Consider the following 21,329-nt stretch of genomic DNA (forward strand, 5'->3'; position numbering starts at 1 on the left):
TCTATTACCACTGCTATTTTACCTTTAGTCTTCTGTAAAATATGGAAGGGGCTTAAGTTCACCTGTGTCCCTTTTCAGGTCACATGCTTTGTTGATGAACTTTCATCAGATACCAGAGTTCGTTTTTGTTAGCACTGGTTTCTACGTTAGTACAAGCATCAAGTATCAAACTGTTCTGGAGACAGCTACATGCATTTCTATAGGAATTAATATTCTTAGTACATTCAAACAAACAAACAAACAAAAACCCCACACAAAACCTTTTACGGCAAACTCAAACCTAGGTTTTCTTTTTAAAATTAGTTCTAATGAGAGAAGAAAAAAACCAAGACATGCATGTAATCTTACTTTCTTTGGTTTGGACGCACCTTATCTTGGACCTTTCTTTTACCCTGTAACCACAGGCAAGACACACTTTATACATTTTTAACTCTAAGATATAAACAATATGGCTATGAGAAACAAACTCAAACTCACTTCTATCTATTATAGCAGTAGCAATAGCACTTAGACTTATATACCGCTTCACAGTGCTTTACAGCCCTCTCTAAGCTGTCTAGAGTCGCATATTGCTGACAACGATCTGGGTCCTCATTTTACTGGCCTCGGAAGGATGAAAATCTGAGGCAACCTTTAGCTGGTGAGGATCGAACCCCTTGGCAGTCGACAGAGTTAGCCTGCAATACTGTGTTGTAACCACTGCGCCACCACGGCTCTGTAACTAGAGAGGCCAACTTCATCATGTCTGTTTCTCAACTTGGAAACCCTGTGTAAATCTCTTTCATGTATCCCTTAATTTAGAACCGATGGAAAATTATGATCTTAATGGTGCATACGTACTATGTATAACCACAAATTCTACTGCATCATAAATAGGAGGGAGGGGGAGGGAGGGAGGGGGGGAGAGGGAGAGGGGGAGAGAGAGAATAGACACAGAACAAGATGACAACAAAAGCAAACCCAGAAGTTATCTTTGCCAAAGACCTGGGTGAAAAGCCAATTATTTTAAGGCTCTTAAGTAAGGGTGGGAGCCATTCAAATTTCAGGGGAAACTTCATTCCATATCATCCTACCTACCAATTTGCTTACCTAGCAGCAATTATTATAGTATCTCTTCTACTTAAGTGCATTTTCTTCCTGTCAAAATCAGTTTATGCCTAGAAGTAAGTTCTTCACATGGCAATAAAAAGCAAGCTTATTCTATCTCATAGATCCCCATATGTCGGATTATAACCTAACCCCAGTTCCTAATTATATAAACATTATCACTGAGGCCAAATGGCATCTAGCCTGATGTAATCTGACTTTTAGATCCAACGCATACAGTATGTTTAACTGGGTGGGGAAACAAGTTGTGCAAACTTCCCAGTCCACCCAAAGGCTCATAATTTATGGCTGGACTGTCAAGGGCTGTACCAGACTTTGCATGGCATATTAAAGCTACAAAGTGGGGCTGAGATGGGGAAAAAAAGGTCCAATTCTGGGTGAAATTTTGCTTCCTGAAATCCCATACCAACAATGGGGCTGAAACTATAGGTCCAAGCTACATATAAGGAGTCTTCGGAAAGCTGAAAAAAACAGACAAGCTGCATACAGTCCCACTTCTTACATCTCTTAGTTTTATCAGAAAGCAAACTTAATCTCTTGCATTCAAGTAAATTACTAATCTGGAGAACCAATCAGCATTATTCAGTGCACTATTGCTTATATTAATTTAGACAGCTAGCCAGCCAGCCAGCCAGCCAGCCAGCCAGATAGATAGATAGATAGATAGATAGATAGATAGATAGATAGATAGATAGGATCGAAAGGTAACAGTAACAGAGTTGGAAGGGACCTTGGAGGTCATCTAGTCCAACCCCCTGCTCACATAGGAGATCTATACTAGGGATTCGAACTGCTGAACCACTAACCTTTCTGATCGACAAGCTCAGTGTCTTGGCCACTGAGCCATCTAGTCAGGCTCAAGGTCTAAGTCAGATAGATAAATAGATAGATGGATGGATGGATGGATGGATAGATAGATGGTGTGTGTGTGTGTGTGTGTGTGAGAGAGAGAGAGAGAGAGAGAGACTACTATAGACATGCACACACACACACTCTTTTCTCAGTTCAGTTCAAACAATGACAGCTATCTCGTCTTCCAAAATTTGAAGCTACAGTTTAATGGGATTTCCCAAGAGTGAGAACCATAATTTGCCAATGGGACATCACATCAAACAATTAAGGAGGAGGAGGGTGGAAGAAGAAGAGAAGGACGTTGTACAAGAAAGCATGAGGGACTATGAGACCCATATAAAAAATTAAGATTGTGAGTCATTACAACAAATTGCCAGTAGCAGGGAGACCACTATCTGATCTGAGAAAGCACCATAGGCTGGTTGTCATAGCAACATGTTTTATATCTCTATGGAGCTCACTAGCTTGATTTCATTTGCCCGGTATGTAGAAAGCTAGAATCTGGTTAATGCTTTTTACACACTGAACAAATGAAGCTGTATTTTCTAAGGAACACATTTACTGTACTGTTTTCTTTCACTTCAGCGACATCTAGTGGCCAGAAGGATAAACAGCTCTTTTCTGCAGTTGATTTAAGAAAATTCTCTTAGGTGAGTCAAGCAAATTTAGCGACCTAAATCCATAGAAGCAACAGTTCTTTGTAAATTATTACTTTGTTCTTAAGAAAAAAAAATAGATATAATCAGCATGGGAACAAAGAAGTACAAAGCAATGCCTAATAGCACAAATTTCCTTGCATGAGCTGAAAAAAATGAGCCTGCTTTTAATTTTAGCAGAATCATCTACATTGCAGTTCCCAAGAGCGAAGACGTTTTAAAAGAGGCAAGTAATTAGATTTTTTAATACTTTAAGCCAATTGAAATTATCAGTTCAAGTTCTGGTGTTGATGTACAAGCTGACTGAACGCAACACGCACTTTGCTTTCATCTTTAAGTCTTAATTCCCTTTCTCTACAAATGACAAGAAAATTGAAGCTGGCATTGTGTAAACATTTAATATCAGTATTATTACTCTTGATAAAAATTACACATGGTGGCACAACTGATAAATATTTGGGAATATGTTTGTTAAGGATTTGCAGATTCAGTTGAGTACCCCAACAAAGGAATAGAATGAAAAGATTTGGGGTGAAGTGTGAAGAGAGTTAAGAACGAGTGAAATATCCCACTTCATCTTTATTTTTCCTTCTTGTTGTTCTCCTAACTGCTTACATCTACCTGATGTAAGCCTGCCTGAAATTCTACATATTACCCATATTAAGTATTTTTTTCCTATGATGGCAAGAAGACTTCAGTCTTGAGACAAGCTAGAGGACAATTTTGGAACAGGACAGGCCTCTGAATTACGACTCCTTTGAGGAAGAAAAAAGGGGTTGTAACGGGGATATCATGAGGTAAACAGTTAAATGGTTAGATGACATTGACCAACAGCAGGAATGTTATGATAAATGAGCAAAATGAACAGGTTCTGCATGAAATAACCAAGAGTGGAATAAAGAAAAAAATCCCATTGTTCTATTATTTCCATAGGAATTCAAAAGCTCAAAGAAGAGCTTTTGTATTTAACCTGTGTGGAGGTTAAATTGGAGGAGAGATACATGTTTAGTTAATGAAATATTCAATCAGAATAAATTACTGATCCTAGAATACTTGTTTGCTTTATGAAAGAATGAGAAGAGAAGATTATGGCTGGAGCATATATGGAGTTTATTTGCAAGATATAAATTTACACACTACATATTGGTATATCATAATTACTTAAATGTTAGGGCTAGATGATCTAGATAAATACTTACCATTAGCTAAAAGATGGATCTGTTCATTTTATGAATAATTTGCTGAGATTAGATATTATGCATCATTTATTGATTTATTTCTTAAAGGAATAGTTACCAATTATACCGGTATTTGTGTTATAGTAATGTGCTACTGCCCTCGTGTGGTTTAAAAAATGAAATGTGTTATCAAGAGAACACATTAGTCCTTGTCAGCTGAGAGTAACAGAAACATAGTGAACATTTTGGACTTACCTTTTAGCAGAGCTACTGCTAGTAACAAATTGATAGCTATGGAGATTTCTTTGGCCAACAAGAACATTTCCAGTTCAGTTGAAAGTACTGCAAGTTATTTCTTAAAAATATTGCCTAGAAAACTACAGGGAGCAGTCTAGGCATTCTCCACACACACACTTTATAAGGCTGAAATCAACATCCCTTTGTCATATATTTACATAAATATATAAGAAATATTTGTAGTGACATTTGGTTGGAGACATAATGAACAAGTTATGATGTATTTTGGCTGAGAATTTGACTTGCAGTGTATGCTGGATGGATAGCATGCTACCATGAAATATACAACTAAAAACTTATATACCAATGACCAACACAGTTGCTTTTGATAATGAGTGGAGACGATGATTTCTACACAAATGGCAAAACATAGAGCTAGTGGATGAAATTGAACTTTTAGTAGAATGCTTCAAGATGTTAAAGAGGAGACTGGGGACAAAGAAATTTTATGATGGGAAAATGCTAGGAGAAAGATCGTGGGTAGCACGGTGCTTGATATGAATATGAAAAAGTTTATTGAAAGAAAGAATAACTGTGAATAAGAGCTTGCTTCTCCCCACTTTGTTATCTGGAAGGGAGTGCTGGATGTGTCCGGAGAAAACTAAAAGGAAGTTGAATAAAGTGGGAATGGGTTACCGAAAAAGAGTATGTGGTAGAACAAGAGAGGGAATCAAGAATTCATGTGCGATGGAAGAATGTATATTAAATAGAGAAGGGTGATATGTACAAAAGATGAACTCTGGGGTTGTTTGGTTTTATATATAGAGAGAGAATGAACAAGGATCAAATTTTTCCTTGTTCTTTATTGTGGGGGCAATAAGCTGACTTTATATAAAAAAGAACACCGCTTGGAGGGGCCGAAACTAAGCAGGTATATACAAAAGTATGAAGGCTATTGCTTAACGCATTGTAAGCCGCCCTGAGTCTCCGGAGAAGGGCGGCATATAAATCGAACCAATAAATAAATAAATAAATAAATAAATAAATAATAAATAAATAAATAAATAAATAAAATAATAATAATAATAATAATAATAATAATAATAATAATAATAATAATAATAATAATAATAATAATAATAATTTTATTTCTATACCGCCCTTCTCCCGAAGGACTCAGGGCGGTGTACAGCCAGTTTAAAAACACAAGACACAACAATAATTAAAAATTAAAATAATTAAATAATTTGGCTGATTTAAAACTCTAAAAATTAAAATACCCCAATTTAAAATTACTATATTGACAGCCCTGCCTGGCGGAACAACAAGGTCTTCAATGCGCAGCGGAACACCCGGAGGTCGGAGATCTTGCGTATTTCCGGGGGCAGTTCATTCCACAGGGCTGGGGCTCCCACAGAGAAGGCCCTCCCCCTGGGTGTCGCCAGCCGACATAACTTGGCCGATGGCACCCTGAGGAGACCCTCTCTGTGGGAACGGACTGGTCAGTGGGAGGCTATTGGTGGCAGAAGACGGTCTCGAAGATACCCGGGTCCTATGCTATGGAGCGCTTTAAAGGTGGTAACCAACACCTTGAATCGCACCCGGAAGACCACTGGGAGCCAGTGCAGCTCACGCAGGAGGGGTGTCACGTGGGCACAGTGGGTTGCGCCCATAACCACCCGCGCGGCTGCATTCTGGACCAGTTGGAGCCTCCGAGTGCTCTTCAAGGGGAGCCCCATGTAGAGAGCATTACAATAGTCCAGCCGGGAGGTGACAAGGGCATGAGTGACCGTGCGCAAGGCGTCCCGGTCCAGAAAGGGCTGCAACTGGCGGATCAGGCGAACCTGATAAAAGGCCCCCCTGGCCACGGCCGTCATGTGCTCTTCTAAAGACAGCCGTGCGTCCAGGAGGACACCCAGATTGCGAGCCCTCTCTGTGGGGGGCAAAGATTCACCCCCAATAGTCAGCGATGGCACCTGCTGACTATATCGGGACGCCGGCAACCACAGCCACTCGGTCTTGGATGGGTTGAGTCTGAGCCTGTTCCTCCCCATCCAGGCCCGTACGGCCTCCAGGCAGCGAGACATCACATCAAGGGCATCGTTGGGGTGGTCTGGGGTGGAGATGTACAGCTGAGTATCATCAGCGTACAGGTGACACTTCACCCCAAAACCACGGATGATCTCGCCCAAATCACTAGACAAGTACATGAAGGAAAAGTACACTGAAGAGGAAGGCCAAGATAATGATATTTGAATGGACTTCCCGAGATCCTCAAACAATCCAAAGTGAAAAACTTAAAAGAATGCAGGCTTTCCCATCTTAATAACCTTCAGATGTCAGGACAAGACATTAACATCATCTCCAGCCTAGTTTGGGATAGCAATGTAAAGTTGGGTATCAATAACATATTGATACTGATATTACTTTATTTTAAACTGATGGATGTCCTCTCCCAAGGGCTTCATCTAAAAGTTAAGGGGAGGGGAGAATTATAGGCACCAAACTGACCTGTCCTCTTCTCTAAATAGTGGGAGGGAAAAAGGGAGAAAAAACTGCTTTATTTCCAATAAGTTTAATGAACCTTGCAGTATGTGAAAGAATAATTTGCAGATCTTTAGACGAAAGACTGAAATAAAACGATAAAAAGAGGAATTGCAGGATAATTGCGGTATAGCATTACACAATGAAAATGTCCTTAGAAACAATCATCAGTTTTCTGTGCAGTTGGATATCATTATGCTATGTGCCTGCACGCACACTCATTTGTATTTCTCACAATCGCTGTAGCACACAGCTACCCAGCTGAGTGATCATGCTTACTTTCATTAGCCAACATTTTAGGTCCTCTGGCACAGATGTTTGCTCATCCCTCTCATAATGCTTATTATGCCATGACATTACCCTATTCTGAAAACTGCATTTATTTTATTAAAGACTGTAATTTAGGAACCGCTCAGTGCTTCTTTGAATGGCAAAGCAGAGATATATTTTCCAACAAATTCCAAAAGGAGCAGCCAATTAGCACTCCTGTCTGAAGTTGACCTTGCAAGGTCTCCAATTTGGAGAAAATTTGTATGAGCTTGAGCAACAGTTTTTATCATTTTACAGAAAATCACTTTATAAGCAGGAAACGTATATTTGTCCAAGTTTCTTATTTGCGTTATTTGCTCACAGGTTCATCCCTGCTAGTTAGAAAATATTGGGGGAACTATTATTTTATCTCCAACCTCACACAGTTTGCTTTTCTTAAGGGCAAATAAATGACCATAACAACTGCTTTGCTTAGCAATGAGAAATTCTGATCCCAATTGTGGTCATATGTTGAGGACTACCTGTATACCATGGTCTGTATACAGTCTCTCTACCATGTTCATTATATAGATGGAAGTATTAGGCTGATATTTTCAGCTCAAGGAAAGTGCATCCGAGAGGGGAGTAGGGGGCAGGAGGGCTTCACCCTCTGAACCCAGAAATAATATAATCAAAAGAGGAAAATGAGTCTAATGTATCAATTGGCTAAAAGAAGGGAAAAAACCTAAAAGAACTAAACAGTACTTGCAGCGAACTTTGGTTTGGTTACCCCTTGCCTAGAGGAGTGGTAGCAAACATACTATTCCAGCTGCTATTCCAGAGTAGCTTAAAATTGCAGACTACAAATCAAATTCTTTTATCTTTCACAATTGCCAAGAAATGGTGAGCTTCCAGGAAGTTCATGATGCCACACAGTAGGGAGACATAATAGTTTTAAAAAAATATCTAGAAAATAATTTGTCTCTAGAGAAATCTGCTAGTGGTTCCATCTTCTTGCATTCCTTGATTTACTCCTTAATACAAAATCAAGCTATTAAGTACCCGTTGAAAAAGCTGCCATGATTGTCCACTACAAGCCAAAGGGCAGCATGAAAATCAAGCATATACCAATAAAATAAATATAGATTTTCTAAATAAAAGTAGCTTACTTTAACTGTAGGTCATGTGAACTGAGAAGTGCTGCTTATATGAAAAGGTAAATGTATAACAACATTTACCTTTCCTTATAGAGATTCTCAGTCATCCAGGTCATGGTTGTCCCAAAGGTGCTTTTTCAATTGGACTTTCTGGTCTTTGTTTGAAGATGTTTTCCTTCTTGGATGAAAAGCAAAACGTCTTCAAAGAAAAACCAGAAAGTCCAGTTGCCTCTTGAAAAAGCATCTTTGGGACATTTATCTTTCCTGTTTTCCTTTTGCATTTACATTTCAGTAAATCACACTGCATTTGTCTACATTTGAAATACGCCTAAAAGAATTCCCACCCCCGCTCATATCCAGACAGGAATCATGTCTAAAAAACTGAGTCACACTTGTCTCCCTAAATGATCAACACCAGTTTCAAATTTGAGTAATTATGTCAATCAGTGTTCTAAGGTTGACAATATTCCCAAGTAACAGTGTGTTTAAACTTTAAAATAAGCAATCATTAAGCACATATTCGTTCAATATTAGGAGTTCAGGAGACTCTATTGTGCAATTTATATATTTTTTGTAACTTGGAATAGATTTTTTTTTTTTTTTGTAATTTAGGAAAAATTGTTTTCAGCGTTATTATTTAATAGCAACATTTATTTTTTTAAATTCAAACTGCAGGTCATAACTATGAGTTGCATTGATTTCTCTTCAAGTATTATGCTTGAGTTTGTTGACCTGCTAGGATGTCTTTTTCCCTGAAGAGATCTGCACTAAAAATTGTATTGTAAGCTAAGTGTTATTATATATATATATATATATATATATATATATATATATATATATATATATATATTTTAACACTTAGCTTACAATACAATTTTTAGTGCAGAGAAACTTGAAGAGAAATCAATGCAACTCATAGTTATGATATATATATATATATATATATATATATATATATATATATATATATATATATATATATATATCCCAAATTGCAGCACAGAGTTGTTGCTTTTCAGCAGGATACAAAAAGCCCAGAAACTTGTGAATGAGATTTCACAGAACTAGGGCTGAGGAACATCTTAGCTTACGTAGGTAAAACCTGGCTAGAAAGAATATGCATATAAAAGCCTACGAAAAAGAAAAAGGAAGATAGATAGATAGATAGATAGATAGATAGATAGATAGATAGATAGATAGATAGATAGATAGATAGATTCAGCACGTTCAGGAATCACCAGATTTGCTTTTCTGCTTTTTGCAGGTTTAGGTTCCTCTGTTGGCTTCTGGTTTCTCACTTGAAACTTTAGTGCTTTACCAGACATATCTGGTTTGAGATAGAAGTCAGCAACCAGAATGTAGGAAGAATTTTGAGGAGACCAGTGCTCTCCCAGGGTCTGTTGCTCAAAGGAGGTTGCTACAGAGGGAAACTCTGTGCATCTCCTGTGACCTTTGCAGAACCCTCTGTGAAACTGAGAAAGTAATGAGGGTAGTCCTCAACTTACAACCATTCATTTAGTGACTGTTCAAAGTTATAATGTGATTGAAAAATTACTTACAACGATTGCAGCATCCCCATGATCAAAATTCAGGGGCTTGGCAACTGGCATGTGTTTATGACCGTTGCAGCATCCCAGGGGTCATGTGATCAAGATTTGCAGCCTTCCCAGCTGGCTTCAGTCAAGTGAAGTTAATGGGGGGAAGCAGGATCTGCTTACAGATCATGTGATTCACTTAACAACTGCTGCGATTCATTTAACAATCACGGCAGAAGGTCATAAAATCAAGTGCAACTCATTTAACAGTCATCTTGATAAATTAGCAACAGAAATTCTGATCCCAATTGTGGTCATAAGTAGAGGACTACCTCTATCAGCACAGCACAACTAGCAACGCTGACTGTATGAGCAAACAGACAGAGCAGGTTATGGGCTGCAGAGAAAAAATTGAGTTTTACACCTCTTTGCATGCATGCTTCCATTCCAGGTACAAATGTGCAGTGAAATGACCCCACAACTCAGCAACTCTGGAGTGTGAAACACAAATACACAATGCTAGGAGAGTGCCACAAGTTTAAAATTGATACAGTAAGTCAGATTAATTAAACATTAATAAGAACAGCATTAATTTAAATCAGAAACAGGTATAGTGACCAGGTATTTACATGTTTTGTACACATACCCCAAAGTAAACTAAAGTCAAAGTTGTCCAATTGATTGAAAAATAATATTCACAATACACTTAATTGGGTTCCAGAGACTGCAGCTGAAAGCAAAATTTAGGCTCTCCTGGGCAAATGAATTCATAAATGAGCTGAAACAGACACAAACCTTTACATGTCACATCTTTTTGCAAATCTGAATGCATACTTTATACTTAAGTGTAATTTATCAATGCAATAATTTAAAAAAACAACAGTGAATATGACAAGTGCTGAAATTTATGTTGGTATTAAATGGGTGTTATCAACATACTGAAAGTAATAGAACCGGGGTGAAATGCTCCTGGTTCGGACAGGCTCGGGCGAGTAGGTAGCGATGGCAGCAGGCAGTTCGGAGAACCGGTAGCAAAAATCCCTGCCCCCGCCCCCCATGCCCAGCTGAGCCACGCGATCATCAGAGCCTTTTTTTCTTTTAAATGGCTCTGACCAGCCAAGCTCTGACGATCCCAGCTGAGTTGCCTGCTAATCAGGCAACTCAGCTTGGATCACCAGAGCCATGTAAAAGAAAAAAACTATTTTCCTTTTAAATGGCTAGTAGCAAAAATCCTTCCCACTCCTCCCCTCAGTTTACAACGCCTTGCTGTAATCCCTGCAAATCCATTGCACCAGCAAGCAACTGAATCTCCCTGCCTGCAATCAAGCAGGCAGGGAGTTGTGGACTTCAACTCCCAGAATTCCTCAGCCAGCAAAGCAAAGCTGGCTGAGGAATTCTGGGAGTTGAAGTCTACAAGTCTTAACGTTGCCAAGGTTGGAGACCCCTGTTCTATTGGGTAAGTTTTTTTCCCCTTTGGGAGCTTTAAAAAAATAGTTAATTGGGTTTTTTTTTAGTTGTTCTTTTTTTAGACCTAGCCATTTAAAGTTTAGGAAGTTTTAAATTTAGGTGCTTTTATATAAAAATAAAAATAAAATAAAATAATATTTGTGCAGCTTTCTGAGATTTAGTGTGTTTCTGTAGTGTTTCACTCTAACTACACAAACACACAAAATCTCACAAAGCTGTATGTGGAATTTTGTGTGTGTAAAGTGTGAAAGTTGGTTTTTTGGGCTTTTTGTGGCTGTGTGAGGTTCCTGCTTGTTGCAGGGGCCATTTTGGGTCTAGCACAGCTGCTTTTATATTGTGGGTGAGCCAGTTGTGTTGTGTTTTGTAGGTTAAAAAAGGGCAAAGAAGTGACATTGACTTGGCCACGCCCACCTTACCACCAAGCCATGCCCTCCCAGTCACCTTACCACCAAGCCCCACCCACTAATTAAGCCACGCCCACAGCACCGGTAGCAAACATTTTTAGATTTCACCCCTGAATAGAACCATAGCAAATTGCTGGCTAGAAAAGAATAGTATTAACCTAATGGGACCAGAGGTGTTGAAATGTTTATTTTTTAGGTAGTATTTCTACAGGAAAAACTTCTGAGATGCGAGAACGGACTCCAAAACAGACCCCTATATATTTCTCTAAACCACCCTATGACCTTATATTGACTGCAATAATATGTTCTCACCTCAAACTTCTGCCTCAGTTCTGTATTTCCATCTTCATCAGCTTCTGGTATTGGCACATTATAATACTCGCCTTCTTCCTGGTTAAGTAATTTATACCTGAACAATATGAGGAAAATAATTTGAGATATATAAAAAGGATCGTTTTATGCATTTTTGTTCTTACTATTTTTTTTTTTTTTTTTTTTTTTTTTAATTTGATTTATATGCCGCCCTTCTCCGGAGACTCAGGGCGGCTTACAGTGCGTTAAGCAATAATTTTGAATGCAGGTCATTTTTTTCCCCCATAAGAAAAGACCAGAAATAGGAAGCTGTGTGCACAGTCCTAGTATTCTAAATTTACTGAGGCCAAACAGGCTCTCCTTCATAAATGATGGTAAATAATCCTAAAGGGTGCAACATTTCCCTGCAGTAAGAAATTAGCACAGAGGATGCTAAGTAGGCAGCTGATTTGAAAGCTGCTTCATCATCCCTTCTGGAGAAACCAGGAAGAGGGGTTGTATTATTGCCTTGGATTCTTCTACTCTTTGGGGAACCAACTGGGGGAAAAAAATATGCTGTTTCTACATCAAAGCAAGTTACTGACTGAAGTATTATTTGAAAACTCAGCAACTTTTCTGCTTTCCAATTCCTATAAGCTAATAATTACATGTTCTGTAAACTATCTAACTGACACAGTGAGAAAGCTTTTCAACAATTGAATAGAATGCATGGTTAATACGTTAAGGATGGATCAATTTAATGGTCCAGGGTTTACAAAGGTGTCTTACCACCCACAAGCTGGCGACTTCTTCAATTCTGACACCCCAAAAGAAAGGGATCCCATGAAATCATTCCTTGTGGTTCGATCCCAATCCCAGACTTCCACTGATAATCTTCTGTCTTTGTCTGTGGGCTTTAATTTACTACGAACAGAAAAGCAATTTACCGTATTTAGGCATTCATACAACAAAATGTCATTGAAAAATGATTAAGCAAAATATCCACATGCCACTTACAATGCGAAGGACTCATTCCAGTGTGGATTGAGTGTTGAGCGGATAGTTTTTGTTTTCTGTTTACTTTCGTTCTTAGGATCTGGAATAAGTTTCAGTTTAACATACGGGTCTGAGAGTCCATTGGGATCCATAGGGATTAGATTTCTTGCATCCCGCACTGCAAACATACAAAATAACTATCAGTAAGTTATAAAGATTATAAAAATAAGCCATCTGGGTGACCTTGGACCATTCCCTCTCTCTCCGCTCAACCCACCTCATAGGGTTATTGTTGCAAGGAAAATAGGAGGAGGAAGGGGTATTAGGTATGCTCGCAGCCTCAATAATAAAGGTGGAAAATAAAGAAATATCTCTACTGTAATACATTCAACACAACGTTGAGCCATATTCCTACATTAAATGTTAAAAACATGCAGCAAGATGTTATTATAGATATATCATTCATTGGAGAAAAAGTAAAGAGAAGAAAAAGAGATATGCTAGGACCTCACATTTCCTGTTCCCAAAACATCTTGTGGTCCAAATAACATAGTGGAGATCTTTTAAGAGAGCTATTGATGATAGTAATAACAAAGTCGAAAAGCTTCCATTGATATAAACTATGATGGCTCAGCTGTTAAACAACGAACATATTAAGATATCAGTTCTTGGCTTGCAACCTTTTATTTAGTGACCATTCGAAGTTACAACGGAAACTGAAAAAAGTGACTTATGACTTTTTTTCACATTTATGATAGTTGGAGCATGCCCAGGTGATCAAAACTTGGGTGGTTGGCAACCAGCATGTATTTATGACAGTTGTACTGTCCCAGGGTCATATGATCACCATTTGTAAACTTCCCAACCGGCTTCTGACAAACAAAGTCAATGGGGGAAGGCAGATTCGCTGAACGGCCGTATGTTTCACTTAACTGCAGTGATTTGCTTAACAACTGTGGAAAAAAGGTTGTAAAATGAGGCAAAACTTACTTAACAAATGTTTCACTTAGCAACAGAAATTTTGGGCTCAGTGTTGGTCCTAAGTCGAGGACTACTTGTACCGGATCAGTTTAAATAGGGATTCTAATTTTGCCCTTGAAGTAGTCACTATTATGTTTGGCTCTGTATTCCTGAGTTGATCCATCTGTTTTCAGTATAGAACATTCAGCTTACATTTGCTCAAAGGAGAACACAATCCTACTGATGGCTTATCAGCATTCTAATTAAGCTGAAAAAAGTAGGGAATACACTAAACAAACAAACAAAAATCTTATTGAAATTTGACCATTTTGCCAGAACAAGCTGACACCCTGTTCTTGGGTGTCTGGGAAGGTAAAATATGTGGGTTATCTACCCATCCTTGCTGTAGAATTAGAACTGTCAAAATCCTTTACTCAAAGCAGACCTCCAAGCTAGTCTGGGAAGCACAGGAACCAGATGGGTTCTCTGAATTTTGTCTTGATTTTAATAATCTTTCAGGTCCAACCGAAACACAGAATAAACTGGCTTTTTTTCAGGCACAGAGATTGTTTGGGGACATTTTATTTGCTGAAAATAACACTCTTGTTTTTTCAAATTAAAACAAGAGAATAATATTTTTTTAAAAAAAGGATTCTTCACACATGCAAGTTCTTCCTGTGGCAGAAGTACATTTGATCTAGTCAAGGCTTTTCTGGGAGTAAGGGAGGTGTAAGGTCTGCCATCTTCGGCTTTGTGCCTCACTGGCATCCAGCCATCAACTTCAGGGCGGATAGGAAGAGCAAGTGGGAAATAACAGGAAATATATGGGGCATAGGTGAGGAAAAGGGGAGATGACAGCTTGAATGACACCAGGGATGCAAGAAACCAGTCTGTGTCCGTCTTCAAGGCCATGAAGCTTGAGAAGCTTGAGAATGGAATGTGGATTGTTCCCAACATCCCGAGAAGTTCTCAAAACATCCATACGGCTTTCTATTTGGCTGAAGACGGACTGGTCAAGGAGGGAGAGCCAGGACGAAGGGGAAAAGTTTGTAACCTTTTGCACAGGAACCTTTAATTACCTTAGTTCTAGCCTGACTTTACTGCAACCAGAAACCTTTAATAAAATAACCCATCACTTCAACCAAATGGAGTCAAGGGTCTTTCTTTCCTAAGGGGTCAGACTGGGGCAGGTCTGACAGGAGGAACATTTTATTTTCTCCTGCAGTCTCCACAATTTGAAGTTATTCCACAGATTGCCTAAAACCTGGGAGTGGAATGGAAAGCAGCATCAGCAAATCTTTCCTCTTCCAATGAAGTTATTCTCTATCATCTTTCTATTAATTGAATTGAATATCTGAGGAACCATCTTTCCCCAATGAGATTGTCCTGCCTCACTCATGCTGCCAGAAGGAGCCTACTATAGACCCCATCAGCCAAGGAATTTCGTCTGGTGAGGTCCAGAAAAGCCTTTCTGACATGGCCTCCATCCTTTGGGACATCTTGCTGCAGGAGATGAGATTAATCTCCTTTCTTTCTTTTGGCCTTCAGGAAAAGCCTTAAAACCTGGCTGTGCTGGTTGGCATGGGGCCCTGAGGGAGAAGCTGTTGGTTGGAGATGGTGCAGTAACAGAGAAGGTACCACCACTTCTCTGCACCAACCCGTGGTTTTTTTAGTTTGTTTTAATTTTTTTGTTAATTTCAATATGTTCTTATAATTGTTGTATCTGTATGTTTTATTACATTGTAAGCTGCTCAGAGTTGTCTTGATGGGTGGCATATAAATTGAATAAACAAATTAAAAAACCATTATTTATCCACAAGATAAATAAAAGAGAGATAAAATATATGATGCAGGTAGGGGTTTTTTTTAGCTCATACCTCTTAACTTTTTTTAAGATCTAAAGGTTAAAAAAAAAAAGAATTTAGGCAAATTTGCTAGATAAACAAAACCCAACATTCTGTAAACTTTAAATTTGGCCACCAATGCAGAAACAACTTAACTATAAATTGCAAGTCAGAACATTTTTCCAGACAGCTTCTGAGAACATGACCCATTTTCCTTTCTGAAAATAAAGGAATGACTGTGGTGGGAGTTGCAGCAACACAGTACTGCTTTTGTCTATCAGAAATAATAAACAACGAAGAGCAAAAGGCTCAGAATCTCTGGCCAGGTCACCAAAACACCCAATGAAATGTGCATAATTGTTCAGTAAAAGGTCAGTTGCATCATTTTAGTTTCTTTAATATTAAATCTCAAAAAAACTCTACTTGTAACATGGGGTGAAGAAAACAAGCATTTAAGTACAATAAAATTATTTCTTTGCAAAATCCAAATGCTTAAAAAGTGAAAAAATAAGTAGAAAATAGGCTATTTATTTGAATGATAGGATAACTAAAATAACATATTTAATTTTTCAAATGGGGATGAATAGTGTTAAATATATATCCATATATCCATCCATATACCCATATCTATCTATCTATCTATCTATCTATCTATCTATCTATCTATCTATCTATCCATCCATCCATCCATCCATCCATCCATCCATCCATCCATCTTATAATTGTTGAATGTGATAGCTGGAATATGATGGGAGTTATAGTTCAGTGACTTATGGATTACCACAATTCACTGTCCTTCCATAAATAATTTTGATTTCATGACATGTGGAAGATCATTGCCTTCTCACTCTCAAGCCCCCCCCTCAAATTATCTTATTTTAATAGAACTATTAATTCAGATCATGACAGAATGCATGCATGTAGGATTGATGTCGACCAATGTAATTAGTTTCCTTTTCTGTCTGCAATCCAATTATAAAAGAATAGATTTATAATTTAACTGAACTGTATTATTCTCATTAAAATATTTTTGAATTTTACAAAAACATACTGATATATTTTATGACTAGGGCATGGTTACAGTGCTGAACTAGAAACAGGTTAACAAAAAATGAAATATAGCACCAACAAATCTTCTTACCGATAAATCATATACCCAAGAGCAATTATTTCAAATATAGAACAAGAACTGCATAATACTCAACACTTAAATAATTTTATCTGTTAGCCTCTTCAACATACCGGTATTGAGGGGATAAAAAAGATGGTACCTAATCTAATTTAGGATAAATTGAATAGCCAACTATTCAAAGTAATTGATACTTGCTTTGTAGCTCCAAATTATATTACTACTGCGTTTTGTGTTGGATGCACCTAGCAAGATGCTTCCAGGTTGAAAGAATTAGCCGGTGACATCACCTTTGTCTAGGGGATACCTGAGGGCGCTCCTTTCATGTCCCTGGTATTTTCCCACTGAAGTGGTACCTATTAATCTACTTGCATTTGCATGCTTTCAAACTACTAGGTTGGCAGGATCTGAGACAAATTGACGAAAGCGCATTCCGTCACGCATCTTGCTCTTGGGTTTTGAACTGTGGAGCCATTGACCTCTCAATGGCCTTCTGTCTTAGCGTTCTAACCACGAGCCATTTTTAAAGATTATATTAAAAACATTGTGGCATTTTTGCCAATGTATTTATGCATATTCTAAAATAATGAATAATTATTGACTATTGTTTAGTATTGGAACCTTTGTCAGTGCTTGGCTAAGCTTCATCAATGACTTCATTCATGGGGTTTGTGAAAGAAACAACGCCACAACTTAGTACTAAACGTGTCTTGAAGAACCTGCTGGCTGCTCCAACGGGGTATTTTCCCCATGTCTCTTGACTAATTCTTCATGAAATAAACTAGAATCCCTGGTTTGCATGACTTGATCCATTTGGACATTGGCAACTGTGTCACTCTGCTGCTTGTTCATGGTTAAGCCCTAATACCATTTAGCCTGGTGTATGAATGTGGTCGGTGTTACAAATTGTGGGCAAAATTATATTCCACTGTAAAAGGAGAAGAACCAAGCCTAAGGAAAGAGGAAATTAAAGGACAAAAATAATAGTGAAGAAAAATGCTTAAACTCAGAAGGAAAAGCCATTAATTTTTAGATTAAGACAGTAGCATTCATTTGTTTAAGCACAGATCTAACTCAAAGAAGTTTTGGCATCAATTAAGAGCCTTGGTAGTACAGGGGTTAAGGCACCCTGTTATTAAGCTGCTTAAGACCAGCTGCCTGCAATTACTGCAGGGTTCGAATCTCGCCAAGGCTCAAGGTTGACTCAGCCTTCCATCCTTTCTAAGGTAGGTGAAATGAGGACCCAGTTTGTGGGGGCAATAAGCTGACTTTGTATAAATATACAAAAGGATGAAGGCTATTGCTGAGCACATTGTAAGCCGCCCTGAGTCTTCGGAGAAGGGCAGCATATAAATCAAATTTAAAAAAAATAATAATAATAATTTATTTTAAATGTCGAAATGATTTGATAGTTAGAGTGAGGAATGGTGACAGGTTCAGAAGCCAATCTGTTGTACATTTCAAAATCTCACTTTAGGGGAGGGGAGAGGGGAGAAACCAGAAGGGTCCTGTAAGGTCCTAAATACTTATAGCAGTTATGTTCACAGTTGAAACACAAACAGATCAATATTAAAAGGATGACTACTACTATTTGTAGGTGGAAAAAGCTCCCACAAAAAATTTGAGTTAATAAAGCATGACAGGTCCACATGCAATATTAACTGGGGAAGGATCCAGGAGAATAGATAGAGGGAAGATGCTAAAACCTGCCCAGGGAAGAATTGAAGAAGATGTAGAGCATATAGGAAGGCTTAATCTTACATGCTCATTTCAAACAGTTTATTTCAAAAGTCTATGTCCAAGACTTCTACCCATCAAAACAGGTCATGTGGTATAGGCAAGTCTGATTCTCTTAAACTGAAAATTCTTAGTGTGTACAAAAGAAAATAAACTTCTTCTGGCTAATTGTGTCTAGAGTCAACTAGCTTTCTTCTTCCTAATTCTGTCTAGAAGCTCCCGCTTTATGTGCATTTGGGCTGCCACTCAGAAATGCAGTTTCTCCCCAATTACAGGGATATATTGTTAGAATAATAGAATAGAATAACAGAGTTGGAAGGGACTTTGGAGGTCTTCTAGACCAACCCCCGCTTAGGCAGGAAACCCTACACCACTTCAGATAAATGGTTATCTAATTGCTTCTTAAAAACTTCTAGTGTTGGAGCATTTACAACTTCTGGAGGCAAATTGTTCCACTGATTAATTGTTCTAACTGTCAGGAAATTTCTCCTTAGTTCTAAGTTGCTTCTCTCCTTGATTAGTTTCCACCCATTGCTTCTTGTCCTACTCTCAGGTGCTTTGGAGAATAGCTTGACTCCCTCTTCTTTGTGGCAACCCCTGAGATATCGCAACACTGCTATCATGTCACCCCTAGTCCTTCTTTTCCTAAGTCTAGACATATCCAGTTCCAGCAACCTTTCTTTATATGTTTTATCCTCGAGTCCCCTAATCATCTTTGTTGCTCTTCTCTGCACTCTTTCTAGAGTCTCAACATCTTTTTTACACCATGGCGACTAAAATTGGATGCAGTATTCCAAGTGTGGCCTTACCATCACACATTAAATCAAATATTGATGCTTCATGATTCAACTCAAAACAGTACGTTTGTACATGGGGGGTAATGAGAGTCATTTTGGTCTAGTGGTTAAGGTGCCAGCCTAGAAACCAGGAGACAATCAGTTCTTAGTCCTATCTTACACATGAAAAAGCAACTGGGTGACTTTGGACCAATCATCAGGGTCCTGCTTTAGGCATGAAAGCTGCCGGGTGACTTTGGGCCAGTCACTTTTTCTCAGCCCAACACATCACACAGGATTGTTGTTGTGGGGAAAATAGGAGAAGGAGGGAGTATTAGGTACGTTCGCCGACTTGTGTTATTTATAAAAATAATAAAAGTGGGATTAATTAAATGCTTTGAGAAAAAAAGGCCAAGGAAGAATTGCATGACTGAACATGCTTCCCTTCCCTTTGTTTGCTATATTTAATAATTTCTCTCAAGTAGCTCCCACCTGAAACTACCTTCTCTGTAACCTATGAAGGAGGAAATATCTCTCCTGTTGATTCTTGACCAGCATTGTTGGCAAAGTTGTTACCCACATGCTATATATTTTACAAATGGAAATTCTATCTTAAAATTAATAGACATTGTATCTATGAGTTTCTGTGGTACAAAATTATTTTTTTATGAAAGACCCAGAAAACTGAATCCTTGTTGTAGTAGCAAGGATGGAGTTGGGGTGCACTCTGTGATCTAGGAATCCACACTGATGGGCAACATCCAGGGAACTGCAAATAAGAAGTATCTCTGTTTTATTTCTCATGGCATTCAATATCAAGAAAGAGAGAAAGAGGGAGGGAGGGAGGGAAGGAAGGAGGGAAAGAAAGAGAAAGAAGGAAAGAAAGAAAGAAAGAAAGAAAGAAAGAAAGAAAGAAAGAAAGAAAGAAAGAAAGAAAGAAAGAAACTTCAAGACACATTGTAGAAACCTTCAGGCTAAAACACAAGCTGCTGAAGGAAAAAAAGTCTTTGCTTTTCTTGCCTTTGTTTTATAAGATCTGTTCTATTTGTACTTTTGTCTACATAATTAGCACTCTGATATCTTCTTTCTATTTAGCTGATCAAGGTTTATTATTTCCCCTTTTTGCTGCTAGTGATTGGAAAGAATACCAATTAGAAAGGACTACCATTTCTGTAGTCTGCCTCTTTGATAGCAACCTGTCTTGAATGAGACAGGTCAAGAGAGGTTGGAAGCGTCAGCTTTTTCCACTTCAAAATCAAAGGTTGGACGTTAACATTCACGCATCAAGTAAAACAGAAATTTTGAAAGCAAAGCCGTAATCAGTACCTTCTTTTGGAAGCAGTCTGAGTCAACTGCAAATTAGTTTGGGAAATTTGCTGGCTGATCATTTCCACCTGTTTTGTTCCAAATATATTGTAATGCTACATGTCTCAGATCCTGGAATAGGATAGCCAAGAAATCAAGTCCTCAACCAAGTGTAAATACTAAGTTTATTACACGGGCGTGCAAGGTCGAAACTCCCACCATCTTTTGCCATTGGCTGGGCCAGCTGTGACAGATGAAAAGTGGTCCTATACCTCTGGAGAACACTGTGCCTATTGTGGTTTCATTGTTTTGCAAAGCCCAAGGCTCCCTCCACTCCTTTCCTTATGCTGTTCTGAGCTTCTTTTTTTTGTATATCATATGGGAAATAATCTATAGGAATCACACCTGCATTGAGATGGGCTGGGACAGACTCCAGTCTCTAGTGCAATTCATATAACACAAAGCAGAAATAAGATTCTCTAGTTGTTAAATCTGCACTGAGAAGCCACTTTTAAGAGAAAGTGTAATACTTCCCTCATATGGAAAACAAGAAATCCAAAACTATTCCACTGAGGTGTCTAAGGATGTAAGGTTAAGGAAGCATTGGATTTTCTCATTTTTCTTGCCACAGAGTTACCTGATCATCACCAAAATAAATTAGGAAGACTATATTTTTCCCATGGCATTATGTTTCATCATGCAGGATGCCTTTCTATACCTTGAGGCTCTGTAATACATTATGATTCTCAGTTTGCCGAAGTTATTTTAATGTGTCTCTCAGGAGCAATAGCACTTCATTATATTCCCAGGTTTTGACTCCTGAGGCGTAATTCTGTAATAACCACAGAGCATTAAGAAGTTTCTATTTCACCCGTGCTCTATACTGCAAGGTAGAGAACAGTGAT

The 21,329-nt window shown here is 38.3% G+C and overlaps 1 protein-coding gene across 2 annotated transcripts in view; it reads right to left on the reverse strand.

The window, feature by feature from the left end:
• The window catches only part of PRKCA (protein kinase C alpha), a 199,035-nt gene that overhangs the window by 25,640 nt on the left and 152,066 nt on the right, over positions 1 to 21,329 (reverse strand). For both annotated transcript variants that reach the window (XM_034412652.3, XM_087886994.1), the window contains exons 6-8: positions 12,695 to 12,851; positions 12,467 to 12,601; positions 11,699 to 11,795 (exon numbers count right to left, since the gene is read on the reverse strand). In XM_034412652.3, the coding sequence (XP_034268543.2) occupies positions 11,699 to 11,795; positions 12,467 to 12,601; positions 12,695 to 12,851 (389 nt within the window). The remainder of the gene's footprint in view (positions 1 to 11,698; positions 11,796 to 12,466; positions 12,602 to 12,694; positions 12,852 to 21,329) is intronic.

The sequence above is a fragment of the Pantherophis guttatus genome, chromosome 2 (assembly GCF_059756535.1).
Source record: "Pantherophis guttatus breed Tessera chromosome 2, ASM5975653v1, whole genome shotgun sequence".
In the NCBI taxonomy this organism is placed as follows: Eukaryota; Metazoa; Chordata; class Lepidosauria; order Squamata; family Colubridae; genus Pantherophis; species Pantherophis guttatus.